Source organism: Lemur catta, chromosome 1, assembly GCF_020740605.2.
Source record: "Lemur catta isolate mLemCat1 chromosome 1, mLemCat1.pri, whole genome shotgun sequence".
In the NCBI taxonomy this organism is placed as follows: domain Eukaryota; kingdom Metazoa; phylum Chordata; class Mammalia; order Primates; family Lemuridae; genus Lemur; species Lemur catta.
Genome location: NC_059128.1, coordinates 82,431,497 through 82,459,305, shown reverse-complemented (window position 1 = coordinate 82,459,305; position 27,809 = coordinate 82,431,497). Strand labels below are relative to the sequence as shown.

Below are 27,809 nucleotides of genomic sequence, written 5' to 3'. Positions count from 1 at the left end.
GTTTTGAAAGACAAGACTGGCCTCTTCCTAGAGCCATGGGTTGCCTGAGCTGGCAAGGACCCCCAGAGATGAGAGCTTATCACAGAGATATGCTAATGCCCAAGCCGGCCCAAAAGGAGCCATGCAGTTAAAGTAATTAACACAAAGCACAGCTCATGTTGACTTCTGAAATCATCTCTTTCTCCAAGAACACAATCACCCAAGCCAAGATGTCTCTGTTTTTTGCTAAAGTAGTAGCCTTATCAGAAAACTTAGAAGTTTGCCCCAAGAAGAGTTTACAACTCATTGTTCCCCTACTTAGAGTTAGTTAAAGGATCTGTAGTAGCCTTTTAGAAGACTTCGACCCTAAAGCAAACTGCCTGTTAGTATGTAAATCCCGTTGCCCTTGGCAACAGGAGCTTCTATCTACCCTATATAATACCTGTGTGGATTTTCAGTTTTGGAGATATTTCTGGCGGGAGGAAATATTCCCATCCGGATACCCTCCTTTTATCTATTTTCATAAACCTTTACTTTATAAACTATATCTTTGGCTCTGTGTATTATTATTATTATTATTTCTGTTTCCTACTATTTTTTCATCCTTTGCGATGACCCCTGCCTGAGAGACCTGATCGGAAGAGAAAACCTCTTTGCTGGGAGCATAGCTAACTCCCTGCAAACTGGTGTGGTCAATTTAGAGACCTGACCCAAAGAAAGAGAAAAAACCTCTTTGCAGGGAGCGTAGCTAACTCCCCGCAGATAGTGCTATGGAATAAAATCTCATATTTTAGCTCATTGGTTTTGAACTGTATCATTTACATTCATTAAAAATGGCTTAAGTTGTATTGTCTCTTTCACATTTTTTGCAGGATTATTGGCCAAGGGATATCTATTTTATAGATGATGATGAATGGTCACGTACTCTGAACAAAATAAAAGATGATAGTTCATTTGATTCAATTTATACACATCTATGGGAAAATGTCTCTCGAATATTTGAATCAATCATAATCATGGAGTCAAGATTAAGTGAATGTTCACTTCTTTTACAAAACCATGCCTCTAAAATATTTGAGTGGACAAGCATGATTTGCAAACCAAGTAAGTCTTATTTTTTATGAGTAAAGTAATGATCAGTTGTGTGTGTGTCTGTGTGCATGTCTATGTTTCATAAAGAATGAAATCCTAAGGTATAAAATGTTTTAAAATAAAATTATTTTTAAAACTTCTTCATTTCAAAATGGATCAATACAGATTTTTAGTTGAACATAAAAATTTCAGAGAAAGTGTTACTAGAACAAAGCATAAAACAGTTGTCAGACTGTTCAACTCACTTAAACTGGAGTGGAGGTAGTAGAATATCAGGGAAACAGGAAAATAAGATTGCATCAACTGATACTGTTACTAGAAACAAGCAAATCAGCAAGGATCAGAATAGAAGAATAGAAATACCTAAAACAGGCTGGGCGCGGTGGCTCACGCCTGTAATCCTAGCACTCTGGGAGGCCGAGGCGGGTGGATCGCTCGAGGTCAGGAGTTCGAGACCAGCCTGAGCAAGAGTGAGGAACTCCCCCCCCCCCCCCCCCCCCCCCCCCCCGTCTCTACTAAAAATAGAAAGAAATTATCTGGCAACTAAAAATATATAGAGAAAAAAAAAATTAGCCGGGCATGGTGGCGCATGCCTGTAGTCCCAGCTACTCGGGAGGCTGAGGCAGTAGGATTGCTTAAGCCCAGGAGTTTGAGGTTGCTGTGAGCTAGGATGATGCCAAGGCACTCACTCTAGCCCGTGCAACACAGCGAGACTCTGTCTCAAAAAAAAAAAAAAAAAAAGAAATACCTCAAACCTAAATAATGGGTGAGAGTTGACCTATGTGCGCTAGGTTAGCTTGTAGGAGTATTTAGTATTCAGTATGGAATAACTAAATGAATGAAAAGCATATCTGCAAGAGATGATAATTTTTACTTCTTTTCAGTATTTGTATAACTTTTTTCTTATCTGATATTGATTAACATTTCCAGACTAGTTTTAAATACTAATGGTAATTCTTGTTCTATTCTTGATTTAATGGATAAACATCATATATAAGCCTTGAAAAAGATGGTATTTGTTGTACTTATAAAGTATTTTTATGTATTAAAAAATTTGATTAGTTATGTTATTTAGATATTTAAAATCCTTTTTTGGACTTATATTTGTCTAATTCTGGGAATGTGCTTAAATACACTATTTAATACAATGCTATTAAATTCTGTATTTTAAATTTTCTTGTTATTTTAAATTTTTAAAATTTTATGTACTTTTTGAATTCATCGAAGCTATATATACAGCTTGTGTGTGTATATATATGTACACAGAAGTGTACATATACACAGACATGCACATAAATTCTCTTTTTTTTTGCCCCTGCTTCATAAATTCTTTTTGTAAAGAAATAAAATATTGGCCGGGCGCGGTGGCTCACGCCTGTAATCCTAGCTCTGGGAGGCCGAGGCGGGTGGATCGCTCGAGGTCAGGAGTTCGAGACCAGCCTGAGCAAGAGTGAGACCTCGTCTCTACTAAAAATACAAAGAAATTATCTGGCCAACTAAAAATATATATACAAAAAAATTAGCCGGGCATGGTGGCTCATGCCTGTAGTCCCAGCTACTCGGGAGGCTGAGGCAGGAGGATCGCTTAAGCCCAGGAGTTTGAGGTTGCTGTGAGCTAGGCTGATGCCACGGCACTCACTCTAGCCCGGGTAACAAAGTGAGACTCTGTCTCAAAAAAAAAAAAAAAAAAAAAAAAAGAAATAAAATATTTACAAATAAACAGAGCAATGAATATACATATCCCTTCATACCTTCCTCCTGCTTAAAAGCATAATTTTATATATATTCATTGTCCTCAATATGTAAAGATCAGATCGAAATATAGGTTATCTGACTTCAGAGCTCCCCGTAAACTTTCAATGGGCCGTGCTCCACAGTACCATACTTTATTGAATTTAAGGTAACAGTGAAACAACCAAATGTAAGTGGCTGAGCTATTTGAAATATGTAGACTTGTTCATTATGGAGGGATTGAGGTAAATCTTTAGATATAGGAGTAAGTGCCATGTTAGTTAGAACATGGTATTTTAGAAAAAAAAAAAACAGGAAGCAGAAGACATACTGTATATAATAGTTCCGGTTATTTATTGAACTAAGAATATGTGTTTAGCATGTGCTCATTAAAATAGCTAGTTGATCTCACTGAATAGTTTCCAATATAATTTCTTTAAGTATTTAAAATTTTCTTTATTTTTAGAAGATGTGTATATATAGTGAATTCTTATTTTTTAAAGGTTCCTACAGAAAATTGGAAAAATACAGGACATTGCTAAAGAAGTACCATAAGGAAGAAAAGATAATGGTATAGTATTTATGTTTTGTTTTGTTTGTTTGTTTTATTGAGACAAAGTCTCACTCTGTTACCCAGGCTAGAGTGCAGTGGCATCATCATAGCTATTGTAGCCTCCAACTCCTGGGCTCAAGCTATCCTCCTACCTCCACCTACCCAGTTGCTAGGATTCCAGGCATGAGCCACCATGCCCAGCTGGTATTTATGTTTTTATCATCATTAAAAAAATTATGTGTTCACAGAAAGTATAAACACTATAATTCAACAAATATGTACTGATGACATTTTAAAAAATCTTTTAGTTTTTTGTCATCTATCTATCATCTATCTGTTTTTAAAATAGCTGGATTCATCTTTTCATGCTCTGTATTAGAGTGCTATATCCTCACATCACTATAAGTTATTTGAAGACAATGTATACATATTCTATCCTTTGGTTATTTAATAATTTATGTTAAGTTCATTAGATATGAAATGTTTGATTTCAAATCAAAGGTGTAGCTTTTTATATCTCAAACAAGAAGCAGTGCAATTAATCTAAGTATGCACTTAAACTATTGACAATGTTTTGCCATCTTAATGGTAGCTTGTTTATGCCAGCAGTGAAGAAGCCTGGAGAGTGAGTGGCGATGAAATCGCCAAAGGCATTTTCCACAGCTCATTGAGAATAGAATATTTTCCTTGCAAGAAGTGGTCCAAATCCTGGAAGAAGTGGTAGTCAGTTGGTGCAAGGTCTGGTGAATATGGTGGATGACAGAGTTTCCAAGTCCAGCCTGTGTAGTTTGAGCAGCGTTGTTTGTGCGACGTGGTTGACGTTGTCGTGCAAGAGGATTGGCCTGTCTCTGCTGACCAATCTTGGCTGCTTAATCACGAGCATCCTCATCATTTCATCCAATTAGTTGCAGTAGACATCCACTGTAATGGATTGACCGGGTTTCATGAAGCTATAGTGGATAATACCAGAGCTGGACCACCAAACAGACACCATTAACATTTTTTTATGAATATTCGGTTTTGGACTGTGTTTCAGCACTTCATCTTTATCCAACCATTGTTCTGAATGCTTGTGAGTGTCCAAAAGAAGCCATTTTTCATCACATGTAACAGTACGGAGTAGAAATGGTTCACCTTTATGTCATGACAGCAAAGAAAGGCAAGCTTTGAGAGGGTTTCTCTTCTGATGTTCATTTAATTCATGTGGAACCTATCTATCCATTTTCTTTACCTTGCTTATTTGTTTCAAATGGTCCAATATTGTTGGAATAGTAACATCAAACCTTGCTGCTAATTCATGCTTAGGTTGAGATGGATTTGCTTCCACTACAGCTTTCAGCTCATCATTATCCACTTTGGTGTCAGGTCTGCTCGCGTGGCTCATTTTCAAGTTTAAAATCACCAGAATGGGACTTCTCAAACCATCGACGTTCTGTGCATTCATTGGCCACATCTTTCCCAAACACTTCGTTGATATTTTGAGCTGTCTGCACTGCATTTGTTCCGGGGTGGAACTCATATTCGAAAATAACGTGAATTTTTTACTCATCCGTGGTTTCACAAAAATTCCTGTAAAAAAATTGACAGATAATCACAAGCAAAAACATGCATTTGCAATACTGAGCATGTACCTTCACAATAAAAATAAAATAAGGAGTGTCAAAGTGAAATGTCAGAGATATCAACTGTCAAACTTAGTACTTTAAGAAATCAGACATTTTGTATTTAATAACCTAATAACATCTCATATGTGGTAGTACAGGCCTGTAACAGTCCTCTTCCTTCAGAAAAAAAGTTAATTCTTTCTGATGACTATTAAATTATTTTGTCAATTTTTTATAAATCTCTTTGAGATTTTGATTAAAATTATAATAGGCTTTTGAATTAATACTTTGTTCGCTAAAAATACATTATAAAATTATATAATGTTAAACCTATAAAGATTTTAAGTGTCATCACTAGTCCAGTCACCTCATTTCATGTTGTTTTTTAAATTTCAAAATAACTTTTATGCTTTCTCATGGCTAATGTAGTCATTTTAGAAAATTTTAAAAAGTAGGTAAATAGTATAAAGGGACTAACATTGTAATTCTATCATTTGTAGATAAATCATGTATATCTCACTCTTTAGTTGTCACTTTCACTTTTCCTTTTTTAAGAAAAATCATATTAAATTATATTTTTCTAGTTTATTAAATGTATTATGAAATTTCCATCAATAAATACTCTTCTACATCTTTTAAAATATATGTTTCATAAATAAACTAATGTAATAGCCGTTTTCTTGGACACTTAAGTTAGTTTTCATTATTCACTATTATATACAAAGCTACTGTGAATATATTTGGATCTAAAATTGTGCTTATCCATGATTATTTTCTTAAGATAAATTTCCAGAATTAGACCCACTTGGGAAAGGAAATGTGACACTCTAAGTGTTTTGATATGTATTGCTAAATTGTTTTCTAGAAAGGTGGCATATTTGTAACAGTAGTTTGTTATTGATCACTTATCCATTCCCTTGCCAATGTTAAATATTATATTTTTAAATTTTTGCAAATTTGGTAGGCAAAATTTTTATAAATTTCCTATCTTTCATTAATGAAGTTGGTTGTTTTGGGTTTTGTTACCCTTTGTGTTTCTATTATTGTGAATTGCCTATTTATGAACCTTGGACATATTTTGACCTTTTCTTTTTTATTTTTAAGAGCCATTTATGCTTTAAAAAACTCTTCTTATGGCTTTTAAAAATTCAGTTCTTTAATCCATCTGGTGTTTATTTCTGTGTAAGGAAATAAAATGTAAGAAGGATTTATCAGTAAATTTGTGTGATTTTCCTCATGTAAGTCCTATATATTCCCTGTTAAATTTGTTCCTAGGTATCTTAAATTTTCTTTACTAATGTCAATGAGATTTTTTTCCCATATGTTATTAAATGGGTTATTGTTGGTATATAGGAAATTATTACTGATATATGGATATTATTCCACAATGTTAGGGGTTTCTCATCTTGTCCCTGACTTTAATGGAACAGATGTTAGTATAATACTTTGCTATTAAGTATAATTTTAAATATTTATATAGCTGTATTTTTTCAGGTTAGTTTATTAAAAATTTATAAGTCTATATGGATGTAGATATGGATATAGACACTAATTAGATATAGGTATCTCTGTACTCAAAAACCTGAGGAAATCTCCATGACTCGAAATGGAGTGGAATGAGTCCACTGTGGTGGTAGCAGAAGCTACTTTCATCTTTTAATCTGTGAATGTGACAGATTACATTACAGTTTTTCAGAAGTTGAGCCATCCTCATATTCTTAGGATATACTTTTCAAATTCTCCACTGGATTTCATTTGCTTCGTTTTATTTAGATTATTGCATCTATGTTTGATACAATATGATTATATTTTCCTGTATTATCTGTGCTTGGTTTGGGTATCAAAATTATGCTAACCTCAGAAAAGTGAGGTACTTGGATTTATCTCGCTTTCTAGTCTAAAATAGTTTGTAGAATATAGGGCTATCATTTGTTCTTTGGATGTCTGGCAAAATTTGCTTGTGAACTTTTAGTGATTTATTTATTATTTATATTTTGCAGAAGGAAATGGTTAGATTGGTAGAAAAGCTATATGAAAATTAATTGTATAAATATCAACTTGGTAGATTGTCAAAACCTAATAAAAAAGCAAGTTACCAAATAATTTGTACAATAAATATCATTTGTTTGAATTTTAAAACACAAAGTTTATTTTTCATGTGTATATATGTGTGTATGTGTGTATATAAAAGTACTTTTAATGGAATTAAAAGGATACAAACCATTAAAATTATAGTGACTATCTCAAAGAAGGGGACACAGAATAGAACTAGAGATCATTGTGAAAGATGATGTAAACTTTTATTTTATTATATATAAGCTACACATTTTAATTTTAAAATATAATCTTGAAGTAAATGCTAAAATATCAATAATCTATTGAAGGTTGGGAGAACACTGGGAGCACTGGTGAATAATACTAACAAAAATTTTAATAATTATTCTTATATTAAATATAAAAGTTGTGTTGGATTTATTTATCAGAATTTTAACATGTAATATTTATATTTTTGTGGTATCTTTTCCAGGTTGTATGATCAAGAACTATGTTTTTTGTTTCTGTTACTCTGCATCTAAAAAACTTTGAGTGTTTGTTTTCTTCCTGTAGAATAAAGCCAGGACTTTGAGATTAATATGAACATTTTTCTAAATTTGACTCTATCATTTTTATTGATAATTATACATATTTTGGGGGTACATATGATATTTTGATACATGCATATAATGTATAGTGATCAAATTAGGATATTTAGGGTATCCATCGCCTCAAACATTTATCATATCTTTGTTTGGGGAACATTTCAAATATACTCTTCTAGCTCTTTTGAAATACACAATAAATTGTTGTTAACCATAGTCATCCTACTGTGTATTCAAACACTAGAACTTATTCCTTCTATCTAACTGTATGTTTGTACCCAGTAACTCTCTTCATACCCTCCCAGACCCTCCCTATCCTCTGAAAACCATCATTCTACTCTCTACCTCTATTAGATCATTTTTTAACTCTCACATAATGAGTGAGAATATATGATATTTGTCTTTATGTGGCTGGCTTATTTCCCTTAATATAATGACCTCTAGTTTCATCTATGTTGCTTCAAATGACAGGATTTTTTTTTCTTTTTTATGATTTAGTAGTAATCCATTGTGTATGTATACAACATTTTCTTTATCCATTCATCTGTCCATAGATACTTCAGTTGATTTCATATCTTGGCTATTGTGAATAGTGCTTCAATAAACACAGGGGTGCAGTTATCCCTTTTATATACTGGTTTCCTTTCCTTTAGAGAGATACCCAATAGTGGTCATTGTCTTTTTAGATTTTTGACAAACCTCCACACTGTTTTCCAGATGGAGGTACTAATTTACATTCCAACCAAAGATGTTTAAGGGTTCCCTTTTCTCAGCATCCTCACCAGCATTTGTTATTTTTTTTTGTCTTTTTAGTAATAACCATTTTACTGGTATAAGGTGATATCTCATTTTGGTTTTGATTTGCATTTCCCTGATAATTAGTGATTTTGAGGATTTTGTTCTTATACCTGTTGGCCATTTGTATATCTTCTTTTGAGAAATGATGTCTATTCATGTCCTTTGCCCACTTTCTTTTTCTTTCTTTCTTTTTTTTTTTTTTTTTGCTGTTGTTTGAGTTCCTTGTATATTTTGGCTATTAGTCCCTTGTCAGATAAATGCTTGGCAAATATTTGTCCCATTCAACAGGTTGTCTCTTCACTCTACTGATTCCTTTGTTGTGCAGAAGCTTTTTGTTTTTTATATCTTTATTTTCATTATTTTTAGAGATGGAGGTCTCACTCTGTCACACAAGCTGGAGTGCGGTGGCACAATCATAGTTCACTGCAGTCTTGAACTCCTGGGCGCAGGTGATCTTCCCACCTCAGCCTCCTGAGTAACTGGGATTACAGGCATGAGCCACCATGCCCAGCTTGCTTTTTAGTTTAATATAGTTCCACTTCTGATCCTCTTTATTGACTGGTTGTATTGGTAGTTCTCAAGCACGTAGGCTTCTTTCTAATATGATTATATTTGAACTCATTTTCCTTAGATAATATTTCTTTCTTATTCCTGTGTATACTTTCTGTTTTATTTTTTTTTTTCCATCTCTTTTTTTTCCCCCCTTTTCTTTTACTTCAGCTTATTATGGGGACACAAAAGCTCAGGCCATAAACATTGCCCATGTACCGCCCATCCTGTATATACTTTTTAAAATGCCAATAATGAGATGCTCTTTCTGGTAGCAACCTATAATTCTTTCAAATTTGTTTCACATATTATTTCCTCTATAATATATATACATATATGGGTGTGTGTGTATGTGTGTAATGTGTGTGTACATAATATGTGTGTATATGTGTCCCTGTGTGTGTGTAACCTGTAAGCTTATTTCTGGAATATTTGGGAATGCAGAAATCAATAAACCTGATATATATACATCTAAGCATGACTAGTTGATCAAAAACTAATGTATCTTTGTAAAGCAATGTGGTGGGCATAGAAATGTGCCACACAGATTCCCATTCAAAGAGGGACCTGCCTCTAAGAGGGTACCCTTCAGCTGTCAGCATCTTCATGGGTTGCCTCACCTGTAGAGAACTTTCTCTTCCAAATACACATCTGTCCAGGAACCACCCACATCCAGTGACTGATCAAGTTGGATGCAGAAAGGGCTGGACATTTCTGTCCAATGCAGGTCAACTCTGATGAACTCTTTCAACTCTAGAATTTTTTGTGGGGTACATTGTGGTTGTTGGACCTCCATCATAGCTGACTTCTCCTTCTGCCCAATCCTGCCTCTCCCCTTGCCTTCCAAAGGATTGATCTCAAAAGCACTCCCAATAACCATTCTAAACACTAAACTCCTCTCCAGAGTCTATTTCCCAGGGAACTCAAACTGCGATAAGTAGTTTGTTTATATTTTTATTATAGCTCTTATCTCTTTGTGTTTTGTTTGTATACGTATATGATTCTTTCTTGAACCATGACTAGCTTGAGGGCAAGGACCATCTTTGTATTTACAGTATCTAACACAACAATGGCATTTTAGGCCTCACAAGGAGATATATACATATATCTGTATCTGTACATACATACTAGTTAACTGAACAAATTTACAAAATGTAAAAATCCTTCAATTTAGTGTTTTAAAGATTTTATTTTAAATGTTTTCCAGCTTTCAGATGAAATGGAGACAGAGAAGAATATAGAGGTATTTAAATTTTCTTTTCTGCCAGATTATGTATCAAAAGTATTATGTGGGGCTAAAAGAATGTTTATGATGCTATAAATATATCTGTAAGTATAGATAAGGGCATCAGAGGAGAGAGTTGGGAACAGGTATGGAAGCTTTCTCTTCCTGCCTGGTCCATATTTCTTTATGTGTACTCTAGCTAAAAGTATTGATCATTTGAGTTTATGTCAAAATTCATATGATTTTGTTTTGGATTTCACATATATATGTGTCAGTGCTCTTATAATGAAAATTTTTCATAGGTAGGATATATAATTTTTACTTAATTTAGTAAAAAGAAGTAAAATAAATATGTTAGTGAGTGATAGTTAAATATCTATCTGTCTTTTGTAGTCATATGAGACTACTGTTCTGAGAGGAGTGAAATAATTACCATTCTATTCTATTTCCCTCTGTCTAGGGTTGCAGTTTCACAGGATTCAAATCAAATGAGCTTACTCAACTACCCAGACATTTGGATGCTGAACGAATTTATCTTTTTATTTTAAAAGCTCATAACTTTGAGGTATGTAAATATTTTATTTTTATTGTATAATAAACTTTGAGAGTATGTATGATTTAATGAATCAGACCTTTAAATGAGCTATGAAAAATTAGGTATTAAGCAAGATTTGATACTCTGGGCATTAAATTTGACAGGAAAGACCAGTGATGTCCAACACCCTAATTATTAATACCAGAAGAGAATGTATTAGACGCTGTTACTGCCTCAGGAGTCTGAAATTGCTAGTGTGCACTGGCTTGGCATGTGACTGCAGCAGGTGTTTTTCCCTCTCTGCTCCTGCTCTGTCAGCTCAGGATATTTCAACTTGCTTATTTTGACCCTGAGATAACTTGTGAGACCCCTTCTCCACAACCCTGTTGGGAGTTCCTTTTGAGCCTTCAAGTGTGCTGGGGAACTTGGAGCAGTATCACCTCCAGCAGCGGTCCCCAACCTTTTTGGCACCAGGGACAAGTTTCGTGAGAGACAATTTTTCCATGGATGGTTTGGGATGATTCAAGCACATCACATTTATTGTGCAGTCAAACCTGTCTGCTAATGATAATCTGTATTTGCAGCCACTTCCCAGTGCTGGCATCACTGCCTCAGCTCCATCTCAGATCATCAGGCATTAGATTCCTATAAGGAGCACACAACCTAGATCTTTCGCATGTGCAGTTTACAGTAGGGTTTGCACTCCTGTGAGAATCTAATGACAGCCACTGATATGACAGGAGATGGAGCTTATGTGGTGATGCTAGTGATGGGGAGTGGCTGTAAATACAGATGAAGCTTTGCTTGCTCTCTTGCCAGCCACACCCCTCCTGCTATGCAGTCTGGTTCCTAACAGGCCATGGACCAGTTTGGTCCATGGTCCAGAAGTTGGGGACCACAGCAACTCTACAGGGTAACCAAAGGATGAAAACCTGCAAATGTAGGAAGGTAACTACCTCAATGGCCAGTGATTGTCATTAGGACAGGATAGAATGAGGGTGGGGTGGGTTACCTGGTAAAACTGATTGTTTTATCCTCTATAATTAAATTTTCTACTTTTTATGTTTATGCACTTTACATATGTTCTTTGTGATTAAAAAGTACTAAAATCTAAATTGAAGCTGTTACGAATGTACTCCATATGAAGTAGCTCATGAGAAAGAAGTGGTCCCACAAAATACTTGATAAAGAATATTCTTGCATAAAAGTTTGTATGATGTCCTATTTTTAGACTTCTACTTTCAGAACATGTGGGAAAAGGCAATGGAAAAGAAAAATAAAGACTTGTACTTGAGGAACAGGCATTCATACTTCTGGATTTCATTTTAAAAAATCTTGAATTCTCCTGAAACTGGCATTTAAAAATACTGTGAATATGAAGATAAAATTGTCTGTTGAATCTGCATATTTAAACCAAAATTTATAGTTTCTAGCAGTCACAGTAAATAGATTTAACCTTCTATAATGATTTTGATCAATTTTCTGATTAGGGAGTATACTATGTTTACACAGGCTCATGATGGGGGCTTAATGAAATAGAATTCTGTGAGTTTTTGATTGTTGATATTTGTCTTCAGTGGAAAAGGGGAGAAATTATGGCATGTATCTTACATTTTTGCTATTCTTGGTCTGTCCTACGATGTTGTTTCAATAGATAGTAGACAAATATGGTTAATTGAGTATGCAAAATGTGGCTAATATGCCAGAGGAGCTGAATTTTTTATTTTATTTCCTTTAATTAATTTATATACAAATCTAAAAACTAATGTTTTATTCATTTATTAAAAAACTTTCAATTATGTTTGGAAAAAATTACAACTATGGTTTTTATGAAGTCTAAATATTGAGATAGTATTTCTGATGAGAATTTAGTGTTCAAATTGGGATATTCTATAAGTATAAAATATATACAATATTTCAAAGACCTAGTACCAAAAAAGTAAAATATTTCATTTATAATATTTATATAAATTATATATTGAGATAATATTTTATATAAATATATTTGGTTAAATGAAATATTTCATTAAAGTTAATTTTGCTTTTTACTTTTTTAATGTGGACTAGAAAATTTAATATTATTAATAAATAGTGGTTCATGTTAAATTTCTGTTGGACAGTATTCATCTATAGCCATAGATGCATGCATACTCTTTATAAAGCCTATTTATATTAACATAGTTTGTAATATATTTTAATGTGATCTAATATGTCTTTTTTCCATAGGAAAGAATTTTTAAAATCTGGAAGACTCATTTTCTCTCAGAAGCATCCATTGCTCTTTTGCACGACTCCTTTTGGTGGTGGTTTCTCCATAAATTTAAGGCATGATATTTTTTAAAGTTCTTGTTTTTAATGTTGATTTGTAGTGTAATTAATTTTTCAGTAGAGGTAACACTGGTACAAAAATGTTTTTTGGGATCCTTTCACAGAGATTAGTTTTTGAGCATTCCACACATTTTAGAAATCCTTTTTGAAGTCTAGAATTCTTTCAGAGGAGTTAAGACTTTAATATGGATTTCAGAGATCCTAAATCTTCATTAATCAGAAAAAAGATTAGTGAAATCAAACATTGTAGTAAATAATTATAATCAAATTTTAGTTTTACTCAATCCTATAATGTGCTGGTAAACATAATGTGCAGAAAACCCACTGCAAATCAGTGGCATCAAAGGGGGTTCCACTTGGAAAACAGTCTACAGATCAGACAAAACAGGGTCTTTATTTGATTCAAAAAAAGTGAAAATTATGATTAAGATTAAACAGATAAAGAGGGAATATCTGGGAAGCAAAAAGAGAATGGAAATAAGCAAAAACAGTTGTTGACCAGAAGAATTTCAGTGATGATTTGTAATATCCTAATGCTTTTGAAAACTGCCTTTGGGACCTTGGCTTCCAAAAAGATGCAAAAAGCTGAAAAGTGCATCATTTTCACCCATGCAACAACAAAAGAAAGCCATTTATCCAGCAAAGTCACAATTTTTTTGAATCCAACATACAGAGTATATTTCCAAGCAAAGAATGTTACCAGGAATAAAGAAAGTAATTGTATAATGATAAAATGGTCAATTTATCAAGATGACATAATAATGCTAAATATTTGTGCACCTAACAAAAATATTTCAAAATGCATTTAATAAAAACTTTTAACACCTCAAAGAGAAATCAACAAATCTGTAGGTACAGAGATTTCAACACCTCACTCTCAATAATTAGTAGAATATACAGAAAATTAGTAATACCTTAACATACATTAACATAGTAATGATATAGAATGATATGGAAGACTTGAGCAACACTGTCAAACAACTTGACCTAATTGACGTATATTAAACATCTCTCCTGTCTTAGTTTGTTTTGTGCTGCTATAACAGAATGCCATAGAAGAGTAATTTATAATGAACACAAATTTATTACCCCATGGTTCTGGAGGCTGGGAAGTCTGAGGTAGAGTGGCCAGCATCTGGCCAGGGCCTTCTTTCTGTATCATCCGTGGTGAAAGACAGAAGGCAAGAGAGAGAAAGAGAGTAAAAGAAAGAAAGAAAAATGAGCAAGAGGGGGCAAACTCACTTCCACAATATCAAAGAAACTCCCATGATAATGGCATTAATCCATTAATGAGGCCAGTGCCCCCAAGACCCAAACACTTCCCATTAGAGCCTACCTCCCAACACTACTACATTGGAGATCAAGTTTCCAATATGTGAACTTTGGGGAACACATTCAAACCATAGCACTACATAACAACAGCATTTTTCTCAAGTGCCCATTAAACATTTATTAAGATAAAATATATTCTGACCTAGGAAAATATCCTAATAAATTTATAAGAATTCAAGTCATAGAAAGTATTTTTAAGATTAAACTAGAATTTAATTATAAATTAATTATAGATATCTGAAAAATCCTCAAATATACAAAATCAACATACAAAACTCAGTGGCATTTACCCCCAAAAATCAAGAAAACAATCCCATTTACAATAGCAAGAGCAACAAAAAATAAAATAGGTATAAATTTAACCAAGGAGGTAAGACATCTATGTAATTAAAACATAAAGCACTTATGAAAGAAATTCGACATGATACAAATATAGAAAAACATTCTGTATTCATAAATTGGAAGAATTAATATTATTAAAGTGTCCAACTATCCAAAGCAACCTAAGATTCAATGCAATCCCTAACAAAGTTTCAGTAATGTTTTAACAGAAATAGAAAAAAAAGTCCTAAAAGTTATATGAACTACAAAAAGCCTTGAAGAGTCATAGCAATCTTGAGCAAAAAGAACAAAGCTGAAGTTATCATACTACTTGACTTCAAAAGATACTGCAAAGTTATAGTAACGAAAATAGCATGGCTCTGTCATAAAAATAGACACATAGGCCAATGGAACAGAATAATGAGCCCAGAAATAAATCCATACGTTTATGGTCGATTGATTTTCTACAAGTTGCCAAGAACACATAATGGAGAAAGGACAATCTCTTCAACAAATGGTATTAGACCCACTGGATATCCATATGCAGAAGAACTAAATTAGACCCTTATATCATATACAAAAATCAACTCAAAATTAATTAAATAATTAAATGTAAGACCTCAAACTGTACAACTACTAGAAGAAAACTTAGGGGAAAAGCTCCATTACATTAGTGTTCTAGGAAATGATTTTTTGGATATGAAGCCAAAAGCATAGGCAACAAAATCAAAAATCAATAAATAGGATTGCATCAAACTAAAAACGTTCTGCATAGCAAAGGAAACAATCAACAGAGTGAAGAGACAACTTATAGGAGAAAATACTTTGAAACCACACATCTGATAAGGGGTTAATATCTAAAATATATAAGGAACTCAAACAATTCAATAGCAAAAAAACAATTAAAAAATGGACAGAGTCAATTAGTACAGTAATTTTGGAAAATATTATGTAAGTTCCTCAAAAAACTAAAAATAGAATTACCATATGATCCAGTAATCCCATTTCTGGGCATATATCCAAAGGAATCGAAATCAGTATATCAAATAGATATCTCAACTCCCGTGTTCATTGCAGTGATATTCACAATAGCTAAGAAAGAGAATCAACAGAAGTGTCCATCAACAGGTGAATGGAAATGCAGTGTAAATACATAATGGAATATTATTTGGCTTTAAAAAAGAAGGAAATCCTGTCACTTGTGACAACATGGATGAGGATGGACCTGGAGGAAATTATATTGCATAAAATAAGCCAGGCACATAAAAACAAATATCACATGATCTCACTTTTATGTGGAATCTAAAAAAGTAAGATTTATAAATTGCAGAACTAGTGAATAACAAAGCCAGTATTAAAATACAGATCTGCATTATGCTAAAACCCATGCTTATTTTACTATACAAATTGATCTGCTCATACAAATAGGTAAAATTACTGACATTATGCAAACAAATTCCAATTTTAAATTGTAATATTGACTTTAATTTCATACATGTTTTAATTTTTAAGCCTGACAGACAAAATCAAGATTGCTTATTTGATAGAATTTCAGAAAGTTATGTGATACTTTTCATGAGCATACCTCTAAGTCGAAAGGATGCATTCTTTCAGGTAAACAGAAATTAATAGTTATGCTAATTATATTTAGAGTGAATGAAATAGGAAAAAAATTATTTTATTGAAACATATGAGAATATATTTTGTCACTTTTGACAGCAAAATTGTCTGGTGTGGAGTAAATAACGGGAATATTTTAAAAGTTATGCTCTTACCACACCCTCTCCCAAATATTGTATTCCCTTGCTTCAAAGTCTTACAGAATCTTCTTGGTGGTATAGGTATTTTGTTTGCATATTAATAATTTGAAAATTCTTGAATTATTCTATGTATATTGTTATCTTTTGTCTATTTACCTATAAAATTATTTATCATTTTTCTTTTACTTTATAATGAAATGAATCTTGATCCATTTAAGAGGACTTGACAAGTTTATGTTATGCCTGAGTACTAAGCCCCTGTTACAGTAAAGTACAATGCATAAAATTATGAATCCAATGCTTATGTTGCTTTTCTGTTGTTACACGAACTAATAAATAGGATTGATTAAAATAATTAATATTTTTGAGTAATGTGAAGATTGTAGGAATCTCATTGAGTATTTTTTAAATTTAACATCTAGCATGTCAAAACACAAGCTATGTTCCAATACTTTGTTGCGTTGACAATCTGTAAATCAGAAATACCTAAGTATTTTGGAGTTTATAAACATCTTCACGGGTAAGGCAGACCTAAAATAAAAAGTTGGATCCTGCACAATGAAAATAAAAACAAATCTAAATTCATAGATTTGCCAAATATTTATGTTAATTTTGACCCATCTTACTCTCAAATGCATATGTAAAATGGTATAAAGGGAAACTAGTAATAGACTGAGAAGAAGAAAACTTGGCTTCCTGCCTGGAATCTACTACTAACTACCTGAGTGATCGTAGCAAGTCACTCAAACTCTCAGGTCTATAGCTGGGTTGTCTATCAAATGAAGAGTTTGGTTGGAGCCATGATTCTTAAATTATTGTCTTATGGAACAGTGTTGTTCTAAAAGATAGACTAAGATTTTTCTCTGCTAATACTGAAATTATTTTTTCTTATTTGCAGGAGAAAGTTAATGATTAGGAATTTTGCAATTAAATTGTCTAGAGAGGATAAAAACAGCTGTTATTGCTACCCATATTCTTTTAGCTAGTCTATCTTTTTGTGGTTTTTATATTAATATGTGTTTACTGAGTGTGCCTAGTCTACCTATATGGTTTGATGAAATCAAGCATGCTTTAACACAAGGGCTCTTTAAGAAAAAGATGAGGCTTTTTAATGTGGACAAAGAAGGAAATGGTGTTACCATTACATATCTCCCATTCTCCAGTTTCCGGTACTACTTGTATGGTCTCCCCTGGGATGGATGTGTCTTTCAACAGATATTATGTTTACAACTTCTCTCAAATCACGACTCAACTTTTTCTGGGTTCCTATTTCCAGTGCCTTTTTCCAAGGAGAAATTAGAAGTGGTTTAATGAAGATTCAAAGCCTCATTTGAGGACAAACAAAAATGTATACACTGATGATTAGACTCCTTGACCTGTACTCAGTCTTCATTTAATGCTCCCTTTCCTTGCTTCTGTGTTAGAGAGCCAGGCCACCTCCATACAGGTCTATGCCCTCCAGAGCTGTTTAAGTAGACGTGGACCTCATTTCTCATTAAACAACTTCCATTACTTCTAACTCATTCAAATAAGTGGGCGTTTTGTTACTGGCTACTCATATGGCTTATCTTACCTAAGGAAGAAAAAATTATTAAAAAAAAAAAAAAGAAAGAAAAAAATTTTCTTCATGTCCCACTATTCTTTACAAATTAATCTGAACCTAAACATATTTAGTGTGGCTTTTACTTCCCTTTCTTCCAATGTCACCCAATGATATTCCTTCAGAAATTTTCCAGACAGTTTGACATCTGATCTCCTTTTCCTTTAATCTTCTGAAGGTGGGATAGTCACAGAAACTATTTAGAAATTCCCCTTATTCACCTTGTTCAACATTTTAATTTTAATCATTGGTATAATTTCATATACCACAAATACAATATATGATGATTTCTGGTAATAAAAATATTCATGGTTCATTCAATAGAATTAAATATATCAATATATTATACAGTTCATCCTGTCTTCCCCTCACTTATCAAAAAATCACAGAGATCTTAAAAGAATACTATCACTTACCAGAAAATTTGAGCACTACTGGATTAGGTGACTGCTAGTTTCCTACGGCTGCTGTAACAAATTATCACAAATTTAGTGGCTTAAAACAATAGAAATTCATTCTCTTAATTATGGAGGCTGTTAAGTCCAAAATGAGTCTTACAGGGCTAAAATCAAGGTGTCAGCAGGACTGATGTGTTTAGGAGGTCCCAGGTGAGAATATATTTCATCTTCTATTTTCTAGTGCCTGCAGTAGCCTTGGCTTGTGGTTGCGTAACTCCAATCCCTGCTTTTGCTGTCATATCGCATTCTCCTCTTCTACAGTCAAATTTCCCTCAGCCTCCATCGTATAAGACACTTATGATTACAGTTAGAGCCCACGACGTAATCCAAAATAACCCCCCCATCTCCAGATCTTTAACTTAATCTCCTCTGCAAAGCCCTTTTGCCATATAAGGTAAAATTTATAGGTTCCAGGAATTAGAACATGTATATCTTTTGGACCATTATTCAGTCTACCACAGTGACTTCTAAGGGACCTTCTAATTCTAAAATTTTATGCAATTCAAGGCTTAATGTGTGGTTGTAAATACTTATCTGAGTGCAGAATACCAAAATAGTTATATAAATTTTTCTTTAATATAAAAATATAGTATCTTTCAATGTTTAGTCACTCTCTGAGAGGAATTTAGTAGTATAGGGATTTGAAAGCTAACAGGATACTGGTAGTGCCATATATTTATTGGTATCTGATTATGGTTTTAATAATTTTTCTTTTTTCTTTTTCTGTTTTATTTTTTATTTCAGAATATTATGATGATACAAATGTTTAGGTTACATATATTGCCTTTGCCCTGCTTGAGTCAGGGCTACAAGCATGCCCATCCCCCAGACAGTGAGCACCACACCCATTAGGTGTGAATATACTCATCCCCTCCACCCCCGCACCCATACTGATTACAATATATAAACTCACCCACAGAAGCTTCAATTATTTAAAAATATACTTTTTATTATTGACCTATATACATCACTTTCTAAAAGAGAATAGCAATAGCAAGATTAAATGAAATAAGCGGATAATTATGAAACCTTAATTATTAACTTCATTCCTTATCTGATTTAATTTTTTTCCCCAAATAACTGTCAGGTTGCCTTGATTTTCAAATCTCCATTGTTCATGTCTCCCAAATAGGGGTATAAAGAAGTAATAGAATGGCCAAAAGCAAGTTATAAGAGAAAAAGGACATATGTATTTCACAAACTAAGTAATAATTTCTTTGGTAGTTAACAAATATTACAAAAAATATAAAATTACTCTAATATGACTCTATTTTGGTAGGTATATCCTGACTGTCTGGCACAAGCTATCTATGTAACATTCCTGGAGGCATTTCCAGAATCTAGTAAACTCTTTAATGATGAATTTAAAGAAGATCTAGGGAATAACATTTTTCTTTGGTTATCAGGTATGAATATATCATTTAAGTATTGATCATTATTTTGGTTCCTAAAATTTTTGGATTGCAGTATTTTGTTTACTCTAGTAAAGAAATTGGTAGCTCTTTGTGTTACAAAACATGCCATGTCAATTCCTATGTCTTAAAATAATAATGATTTTTTATTTTCTTCTGAAAATTTTTATACCACAATTAATTAGTTATTAGCTTTAGAAGCCAAATAATATTATAAGCAGTTGAATTATTGTAGAAAACTGAATTGCCACAGAAATAAAGTCATACTATGTATATACTATATTTGGAAGATAAATATTTTAACCTACCAATTATATAGCTCAGCTACTGTGATCTACTGTAATAAGATTTTACGTAGTAATAATAATGTAAATACTGATATTCATCCAATGAAAATTATTATATAACACCTTTGATAATAGGTAAAAGGAAATGAGCTTGTATGTGGTTATGATGGGATGGGGGGTGAAAGATTGCTAAATCCTCATCTTCCCTAGTTATAATTCAATAGATAATGCCTAAAATTAAAACATCAAAAAGTAGCAATATAGCCCTTTTTCTGGTAAGCTATGGATATAAAAATCAAATAAAGGTGGTTGTTTTGGGGAAGCAGGGTATGGTGTTGGGGATGTGTGAGAAACTATTAGAGTTTTGTAATATTTGACTCTTTAAACTATATGCCTGTATAAATTTAATGAAAATATTTAAATTTAAGATACATGTAGGGCCAGGCGCGGTGGCTCATGCCTGTAATCCTAGCACTCTGGGAGGCCGAGGCGGGTGGATTGCTTGAGCTCAGGAGTTCGAGACCAGCCTGAGCAAGAGCGAGACCCTGTCTCTACTAAAAATAGAAATAAAAATTATCTGGCCAACTAAAAATATGTATAGAAAAAATTAGCCGGGCATGGTGGCTCATGCCTGTTGTCCCAGCTACTGGGGAGGCTGAGGCAGTAGGATCACTTAAGCCCAGGAGCCTGAGGTTGCTGTGAGCTAGGCTGACGCCACGGCACTCACTCTAGCCCGGGCAACAGAGTGACACTCTGTCTCAAAAATAAATAAATAAATAAATAAGATACATGTAAATTACCAAGTAACTGCAAAGATATTTTGGGGGTTCATCTCCTGTATTTTGTATGCCATTTGCTTCTAAACCCTTTATGGTAACAATTTCCTAGGAAATATTTGAATAGATCCAACTAAAGTTTAATTTTTAAAATTTGTCAAAGCCAAAGGTAAAGAACACAGTTCATTTGGGTATTGTGGCCCTATATTAATGCCATCCTTTGGAATGGTCCATTTTTAGTGATCAATTCGAATGTTTTACTTGTAAATAATGTTGGAATCCCACAGCCCACCCAGTGGTTAATTTGGAAAAGACAACAGAGAAACTAACTTATATTAAGTACTTACTATGGATGAGGCACTCTGCTAAATAATTTTACATCTGACTTGATGAGAGACACGGACTAGATTGAATTGAATTTTGTGTCCTTTGTGTCAAGCACACAGTTTGGTACATGGTAAGCTTTAAAAGGGTTTGTGGAGTGCACCAGTATGTTATCGTTCTTTATATATCAGGACCAAGTAGGGTTCATCCCAAAAATGGAAGTATTGTCCAAAACTAGACTGTGTTAGCCATGTCTTTTATTTTCTGTATCTGATACTTTGACATCTGGGACCTTAGTGACCCTGGAAGGACTGCTCTTCCTGGGGTTAGTTTCTGGAGATAATAAACAGCTTGCCCATGAGCATGCTTTTCAAAGCAAACCAACCCATCCAGAGCCCACAATACAACCACCTGCTTTATTGGGCTCTCAAACTCAGGGCCACTATTCACTTGCCCTAATCATCCCAGGAACAGGTACCAGACAATTAGGGACAGCCCCTATCCCCTAGAGCCTGATGAAATTATTCAGATTAGCCAATCATAAGCTGCTTGCCCTGCCCATTGCTTCCCAAGGAAAATACAATAAAGGCTCTTGCCCACAGTTTGTCCCTCTTCCTCTGTCTCCTGACTGATTACAGTGCTTCCTCGTGTGACCCCCTGTGGCATGGCATGTCCCCTCTTCTTGGGAACTATGGGTGATAAACTATCTTTTCAATGGCAACCCACTAATCTGTTGGCCTTTCTATACCTCAAATTTTCTACTAATATACAATATTTGAAAACATGTGCAATCTGTCAAGCACTCAAGTGAATCAAACAGTGGCTTCTGTATATTTCATTTGTGTTAACTAATGCTAGATAGGTGATTACTATCTCTAAAAAACACTGCAACATTCCTGGAGGCATTTCCAGAATCTAGTTAACTCTTTAATGATGAATTTAAAGAAGATCTAGAGAATAACAGTTTTCTTTGGTTATCAGGTATGAATATATCATTTAAGTATTGATCATTATTTTGGTTCCTAAAAAACACTTAAACATTCTAATATGATAGCTCAGTCTAGCAAATAATCCTTATTGAACACTTACCACTGAGAAAATATGGGCTTTATTTATGAGTGTTGATGTATAGTTATAGTTAATGTATAGTGATAATATTAGCTAATATTTGTGTAATGCTTTTCCATTCACTAACACTTTAACATATATTTCAATTAATCTTCAGAATAAACATATGAAGTATGCACAGAAATTTGTATTATTAATATTTTCATTTTTATTGCTGAGGATACAGATGTTTAGAGTGGTGAAATGACTTATCTAACTCTGCACAGCTTAAAAGGAAGAAAAGTAGTACTTTTTTGTTGTAAGGATTAAATGTATAATAGTCATAAAAATGCTTTGCCAAGTTAAAAGTTATTTTCAAAATCCTAATTTCTTTGGCCTAATTTACATTTATATTAACAGGCTTAAAACCTCAAAAAGGCTTTTGGACCCACTGGAAACTGAAAGAACTCTCCACAACAACCATACATGGTAGCAAGAAACCGCCTCCAAAATCAATAAAGGAAAGGATCGCAAGCAGTCAAGAACGCATATCACATAGTAAGTAAATTTTTTTGTAAACTGCAGAATGGAATAGGTAGCCAAAAATCAAGTATATTAGGTTATTTTATTAAGCAGAATTTTCTAATGATTTATTTTTGGTAAGGGTCTTAAAATAATATTTGATTTATAGATTGGTGTCATAGTGGTACACTATGCTTAAGCCCTTTTTCCATTTGCTTGATACTTTTTATATTGATTTTTAGACTCTTTTTATCTTTATGTACACTGCAGATATTCTTTTATTTGTATTGCTGAATGGTTAATAATGTGTTTTGTCAATAGATAAAATTTAAATTTTTTATTTAGTTCATTTAAATTATGTTTTCTTTGGGTTTCAGTTTTTGGCATTTTTGTCAAGACTTACCTAAGATTATAAAAATACCTACCTATGTCTTTTTTCTGGTAATTTTTTATTTCTGTATTTGATTTAATTCTTTAATGCATTTTGGAATTTATTTTGTTATAAGGAGGGTAGTTGTATTCCTGTGTGATGTTTTTTCCAAATGACTCATTTTTTAAATAGTCTGCTTATAGACTATTTGAAATACTAATTCACTTACATTTTTGTACTCTTTTGTTCCTTTGAGCTACCTGCTAAATTCCTGCACAGGACCAAACTCTTCTGTTACTCAACATTAATAAGCTTTGGAAGGCAAATTTATTTCTCTCCTGTTTATGCTGTGCAGTACCAAACATAGGTCTAATGCTCAGGCCTCATTACTAACCAATTAAATCAGAATCTAGACTCAGTATTTCTTAAAATTTCTCAGCGCCTCAGATGATTTCAATTTGCCGGCAAAGTTATAAACTGCTAATGTACAGAGAAATACGTTTCCAATCTATACCTTCAGGCCAGGGAAGAGGAAGGACTAACCTACTCAACCAGCTCTTCTAGAAGCTATTCTTTAATTTCTGATTCTAAAGTCCTTTAATTAGTTAATTACTGCTCTTCAGATTTGTGTACTTTGAACTTAGAGAATCACTGTTTGAGCTCTGGTTTTCCCCACACTTATCTCCATAGATACCATCCTATATGATTTCTATTTTTTTAGTAGTTACATGAAATTTCCTGTTTGCTAATATCACCCTCAGTGGTTTTCCAGAATTTCATACATATTTGTTATTTGGGGGCTCTTGTCTAAGGATTTTGAATGGAAAGAGAGGTAGTCTACTATCTTGACTACCTTGACCCAGTTTTGCATATCTGTTTTTACTTCTCATCCTCACATGTGAATAGCTACTTGGCTGAATACAAAATTAAGGATTTGGGGGGGAACTTTCTTTTTTTGTTAAAATTTTAACTTACTTAAAAGTGATAAGAATAGCATAAAGAACTCCCATATATCCTTTACCGACCAATTATTTACACTTTGCCCCATTTTTATCATTGTCTTTCTTCTTTTTTCATGTAAGCATTTAAAGCTATATATTTCCCTAAGCACTGCCTTAGCTATACTCTATAATTTTAGATATGTTGTATTTTATCATTTAATTTAAAATATTTTCTAATTTTCATTATAACTTCTGCTTTGACTCATGGGCTATTTAGAGAGGTATTGTTTAATTTCCAAATATATGAGACTTTTCTGGATCTCTTATAATTACTGATTTCTAATTTAAAAACTTGTGGTCTGAGTATGTACTGTGTATAATCTTTTGAAGCGTATTAAGAATTATTTTACGGTATAGTAGATGGTCCATCTTGGTGAACATTCCATGTGCAATTGAGAAGAATGTATATCTGCAGTTATTGTATAAATCTCAATTTATACAATAATGATCAGTAGTGTTATTCCTATCTTCTATGTCAGGAGTCAGCAAACTATAGCTTGTGGATTAAATCTGGCCTGTAGCATATTTTTACATATCCTGTGAACTGAGAATGATTTTTACATTTTTTTAAGGGTTATAAAAAATATATAAAATAAAACAAAGAATATCCCTCAAAGACTACATGTGGCCTGAAAATTCTGAAATACTGACTATATAGCCCTTTATGTAATAGAAAAAGTTTGCTCACCCTGATATCTTTCCTGATATTTTGTTTAGTTGTTCTTTAGTTAATTACTAGAGGGAATATTAAAATATCTATAATTGTGAAATTATCTATTTCTCCCTTTTATTCTGTTGATTTTTGCTTTATGCATTTTGTTATTGGGCACATGTACTTTTATTATCATCATTAAGTTTTTTCTTTAATCATTATAAAATGTTCCTTTATATCTATGATAATACTCCTTCCTTTGAGTTCTATTTTGTCTAAGCTTAATATAGCCACTTCAGATTTCTTATGATTATGGTTTACATGGTGTATCTTTTCCTATCATTTTACTTACTATGAGTTTGTGTTTTTATATTTAATGTGTACTTCTTGTAAACAAGCTATAGTTGAGTCTTGTTTTTTTATTTTTGTTTTTATTATATTTTATTGAAACATGAAGGAAGGTATAGTGAAGGATATTTCTGACATGTAACAAATATTTACATTTTGCCATATTTGTTTTTCCATTCTATTACTTACAGATCTGTTTTACCACTCCTAAATATGTCTCTCCCTTCCCAAGAGGTTATGATTATGCTTAAATTGACGGACATCCTCTATTTATATAATATTGTTTTTTGTGTTCTGTACATAAATAATATATATATGAAACTTTAAAAATTTTCTTTATGCAACATTCTCTAGATTTACCCATCTTGATATATATAGATTTAATTCAGTCTCGTGTTTTATATTTTAATATTTAACAATTGGTATTTGAAAACTAAAAATAATTAACAGGTTTTGACCAGTATTTTTGACCACTAAGAGAATATAGTAAAGTTACTCCATAGGTTATAGAAGTAGTTGAAAAAGTTCTTTTCTTTCTTCTAGAAAATATTACTTATGAGCTTTTATCTCAGTTATATTTATTCCAAGTATTTATTATTTATATGTTGCTTCATGATAATCCTTGTTTTTTTAGAAGTTATTATTATTTGAGTTATCCATTTTATGTACTCTAAAATGAAGAATTACTCTACGTAATGAACTATAATGCCTGTAAGAGGTTTTATATTGTATTCCTTATAAAATAGTTATTTTCATTTAAAAAATAATAAGAATTCTATATGCTTCAAACACACTTGATTTTTATATTAATGGGAAATCTTGATAAATGTGTCATACATTTTAATTATCCCATAATATTTGAAAATAATTTTTATATTTGATTCTAAAACATGAAAAGATTTTTTTGTTTGTTTCTGAATGAGATCATCTAAGTCTGTGGGAGTGGGGACCAGGTTATAATGGTGTTTCTTGTATATTGTTCAAAATTAAAATTTAATAATTTATGTTCAAACTGGAAAAATCTTCAATTTGAAGTACATACCTGATAAAGTTTGTTGACTTAATAGAGTCTTATTAGTAATCTTCTTGTGTGGCAGGTGGCTTTTATTATCATCCTCATTTTATGAATGAGAAAAATGAAACATAAGTAGATCAAGTAACTTGCCTAAAGTCACATAACTGATAAGTGCTGGAATAGGAATTGAAATCCCTGAAATTTTGGCCTTAAAATATGAACCCTTAACAACTTCACATACTACCTCTCATTTAATTTTACAGATTTGTAAGTATATTAAAGCTTAAAGTCATCATCATAGGATAAGAGTTGTAACTTATGAGAGTTACTACAGCCTTAATCCTTCATTTATGGCAAATGTGAATGAGTTTTTAGATTCTTTCTTTGATTCAATTTTAATAGGTGAGAAGGAACAAGGAAGAATGTAAGTAGAAGAGCCAGAAAGGTAGTAGAAGACTGGGGAGAAAAATTATCCTGTTTCCCAATTTTGTTTATGGACTCCTCTAGAAATAAAAAACTGGGACCCCTAGAAATACAAAGCAATGGTTTTGATAGTTGGAAAATCCATACTCTGGGGCCAAAGTAGTATAGTGGCACAATGATAGCAAAGGGCCAAAATTTCTAAACCTCTAAGAGAAACAGAGCCTCCATTGGGAAGCATATATCTGCTACACACCACTGTTTTTGATAGGAGAACTAAATGGGGGAGTTGTACCATTTCAAAAAGACAAAGATTGCTTAAAGAGGTATATTTTTTCCTGTAAACTTCTGCTTACATTGTGACTACAAAGAAATCGGTTCAAATTTATATGTTTCTTTAGTTGAATTTTAAGCCTCTCATATTTCTCCAGAGCTCTAACCTACTTTTAATGCTATCTGCTGAGTTTTTACATTAATTAGTGTTCAGTGTGTGCCTCTCCTCCACATGGTGATTCCAAGCTCCAGGTTACTTCTATCTTTAGGGTTCACCACCCTATAGAACTGAATAGTCATTTGAATTTGTCTCATCAAGAGAATAAAAAAAGGAGTGGGCATACACTCTTAAAAGTCTTGGTTCAGTAGTGACCCATATCACTTCCAATCGCATACCATTAGTGAGAACAAGTCACTGGTATACCTAGATCTAAGGAGGTCTGGCAAATAAAAACCCTGACTGCTGCTACATAGTGATAACTCTACACTATGGAAAGGAGAGCACAAATTTTGGAAGACAGCTAAATGTCTACTACAGGCATCTAGTTAAAGAATAGTGTAGTAATCCTTATTTAATAGAGTGCTTTTGCTGTGGCCAATAATAATAATTTTAGCTATCAAACAAAAATTTTGTAGAAGTTGTATTCACCACCACAATCTTGAGAGTTTTTCAGTACTTAAAGACTTTTCTGATGAGATCAGTGGTAATATTAATGAATATGATTTATTGATATTGTATAAAGAAATGTGTCAACACTTAGAAGATCTACATAACTCACTAAATCAGTATTTTCCAAGTGACCAATGCATTATATTTTTTAAAAATCATACATAGGACAGGTGTGGTAGCTCACACCA

At 32.9% G+C, this 27,809-nt stretch overlaps 1 protein-coding gene across 1 annotated transcript in view; it reads left to right on the top strand.

Moving 5' to 3' along the window:
- The window catches only part of FAM227B (family with sequence similarity 227 member B), a 181,453-nt gene that overhangs the window by 18,720 nt on the left and 134,924 nt on the right, over positions 1-27,809 (top strand). Inside the window, exons 4-11 of the mRNA XM_045528854.1 lie at positions 852-1,083; positions 3,306-3,373; positions 10,153-10,188; positions 10,631-10,735; positions 12,932-13,030; positions 16,199-16,300; positions 19,784-19,910; positions 22,771-22,908. Coding sequence (XP_045384810.1) covers positions 852-1,083; positions 3,306-3,373; positions 10,153-10,188; positions 10,631-10,735; positions 12,932-13,030; positions 16,199-16,300; positions 19,784-19,910; positions 22,771-22,908 — 907 coding nt within the window. The remainder of the gene's footprint in view (positions 1-851; positions 1,084-3,305; positions 3,374-10,152; positions 10,189-10,630; positions 10,736-12,931; positions 13,031-16,198; positions 16,301-19,783; positions 19,911-22,770; positions 22,909-27,809) is intronic.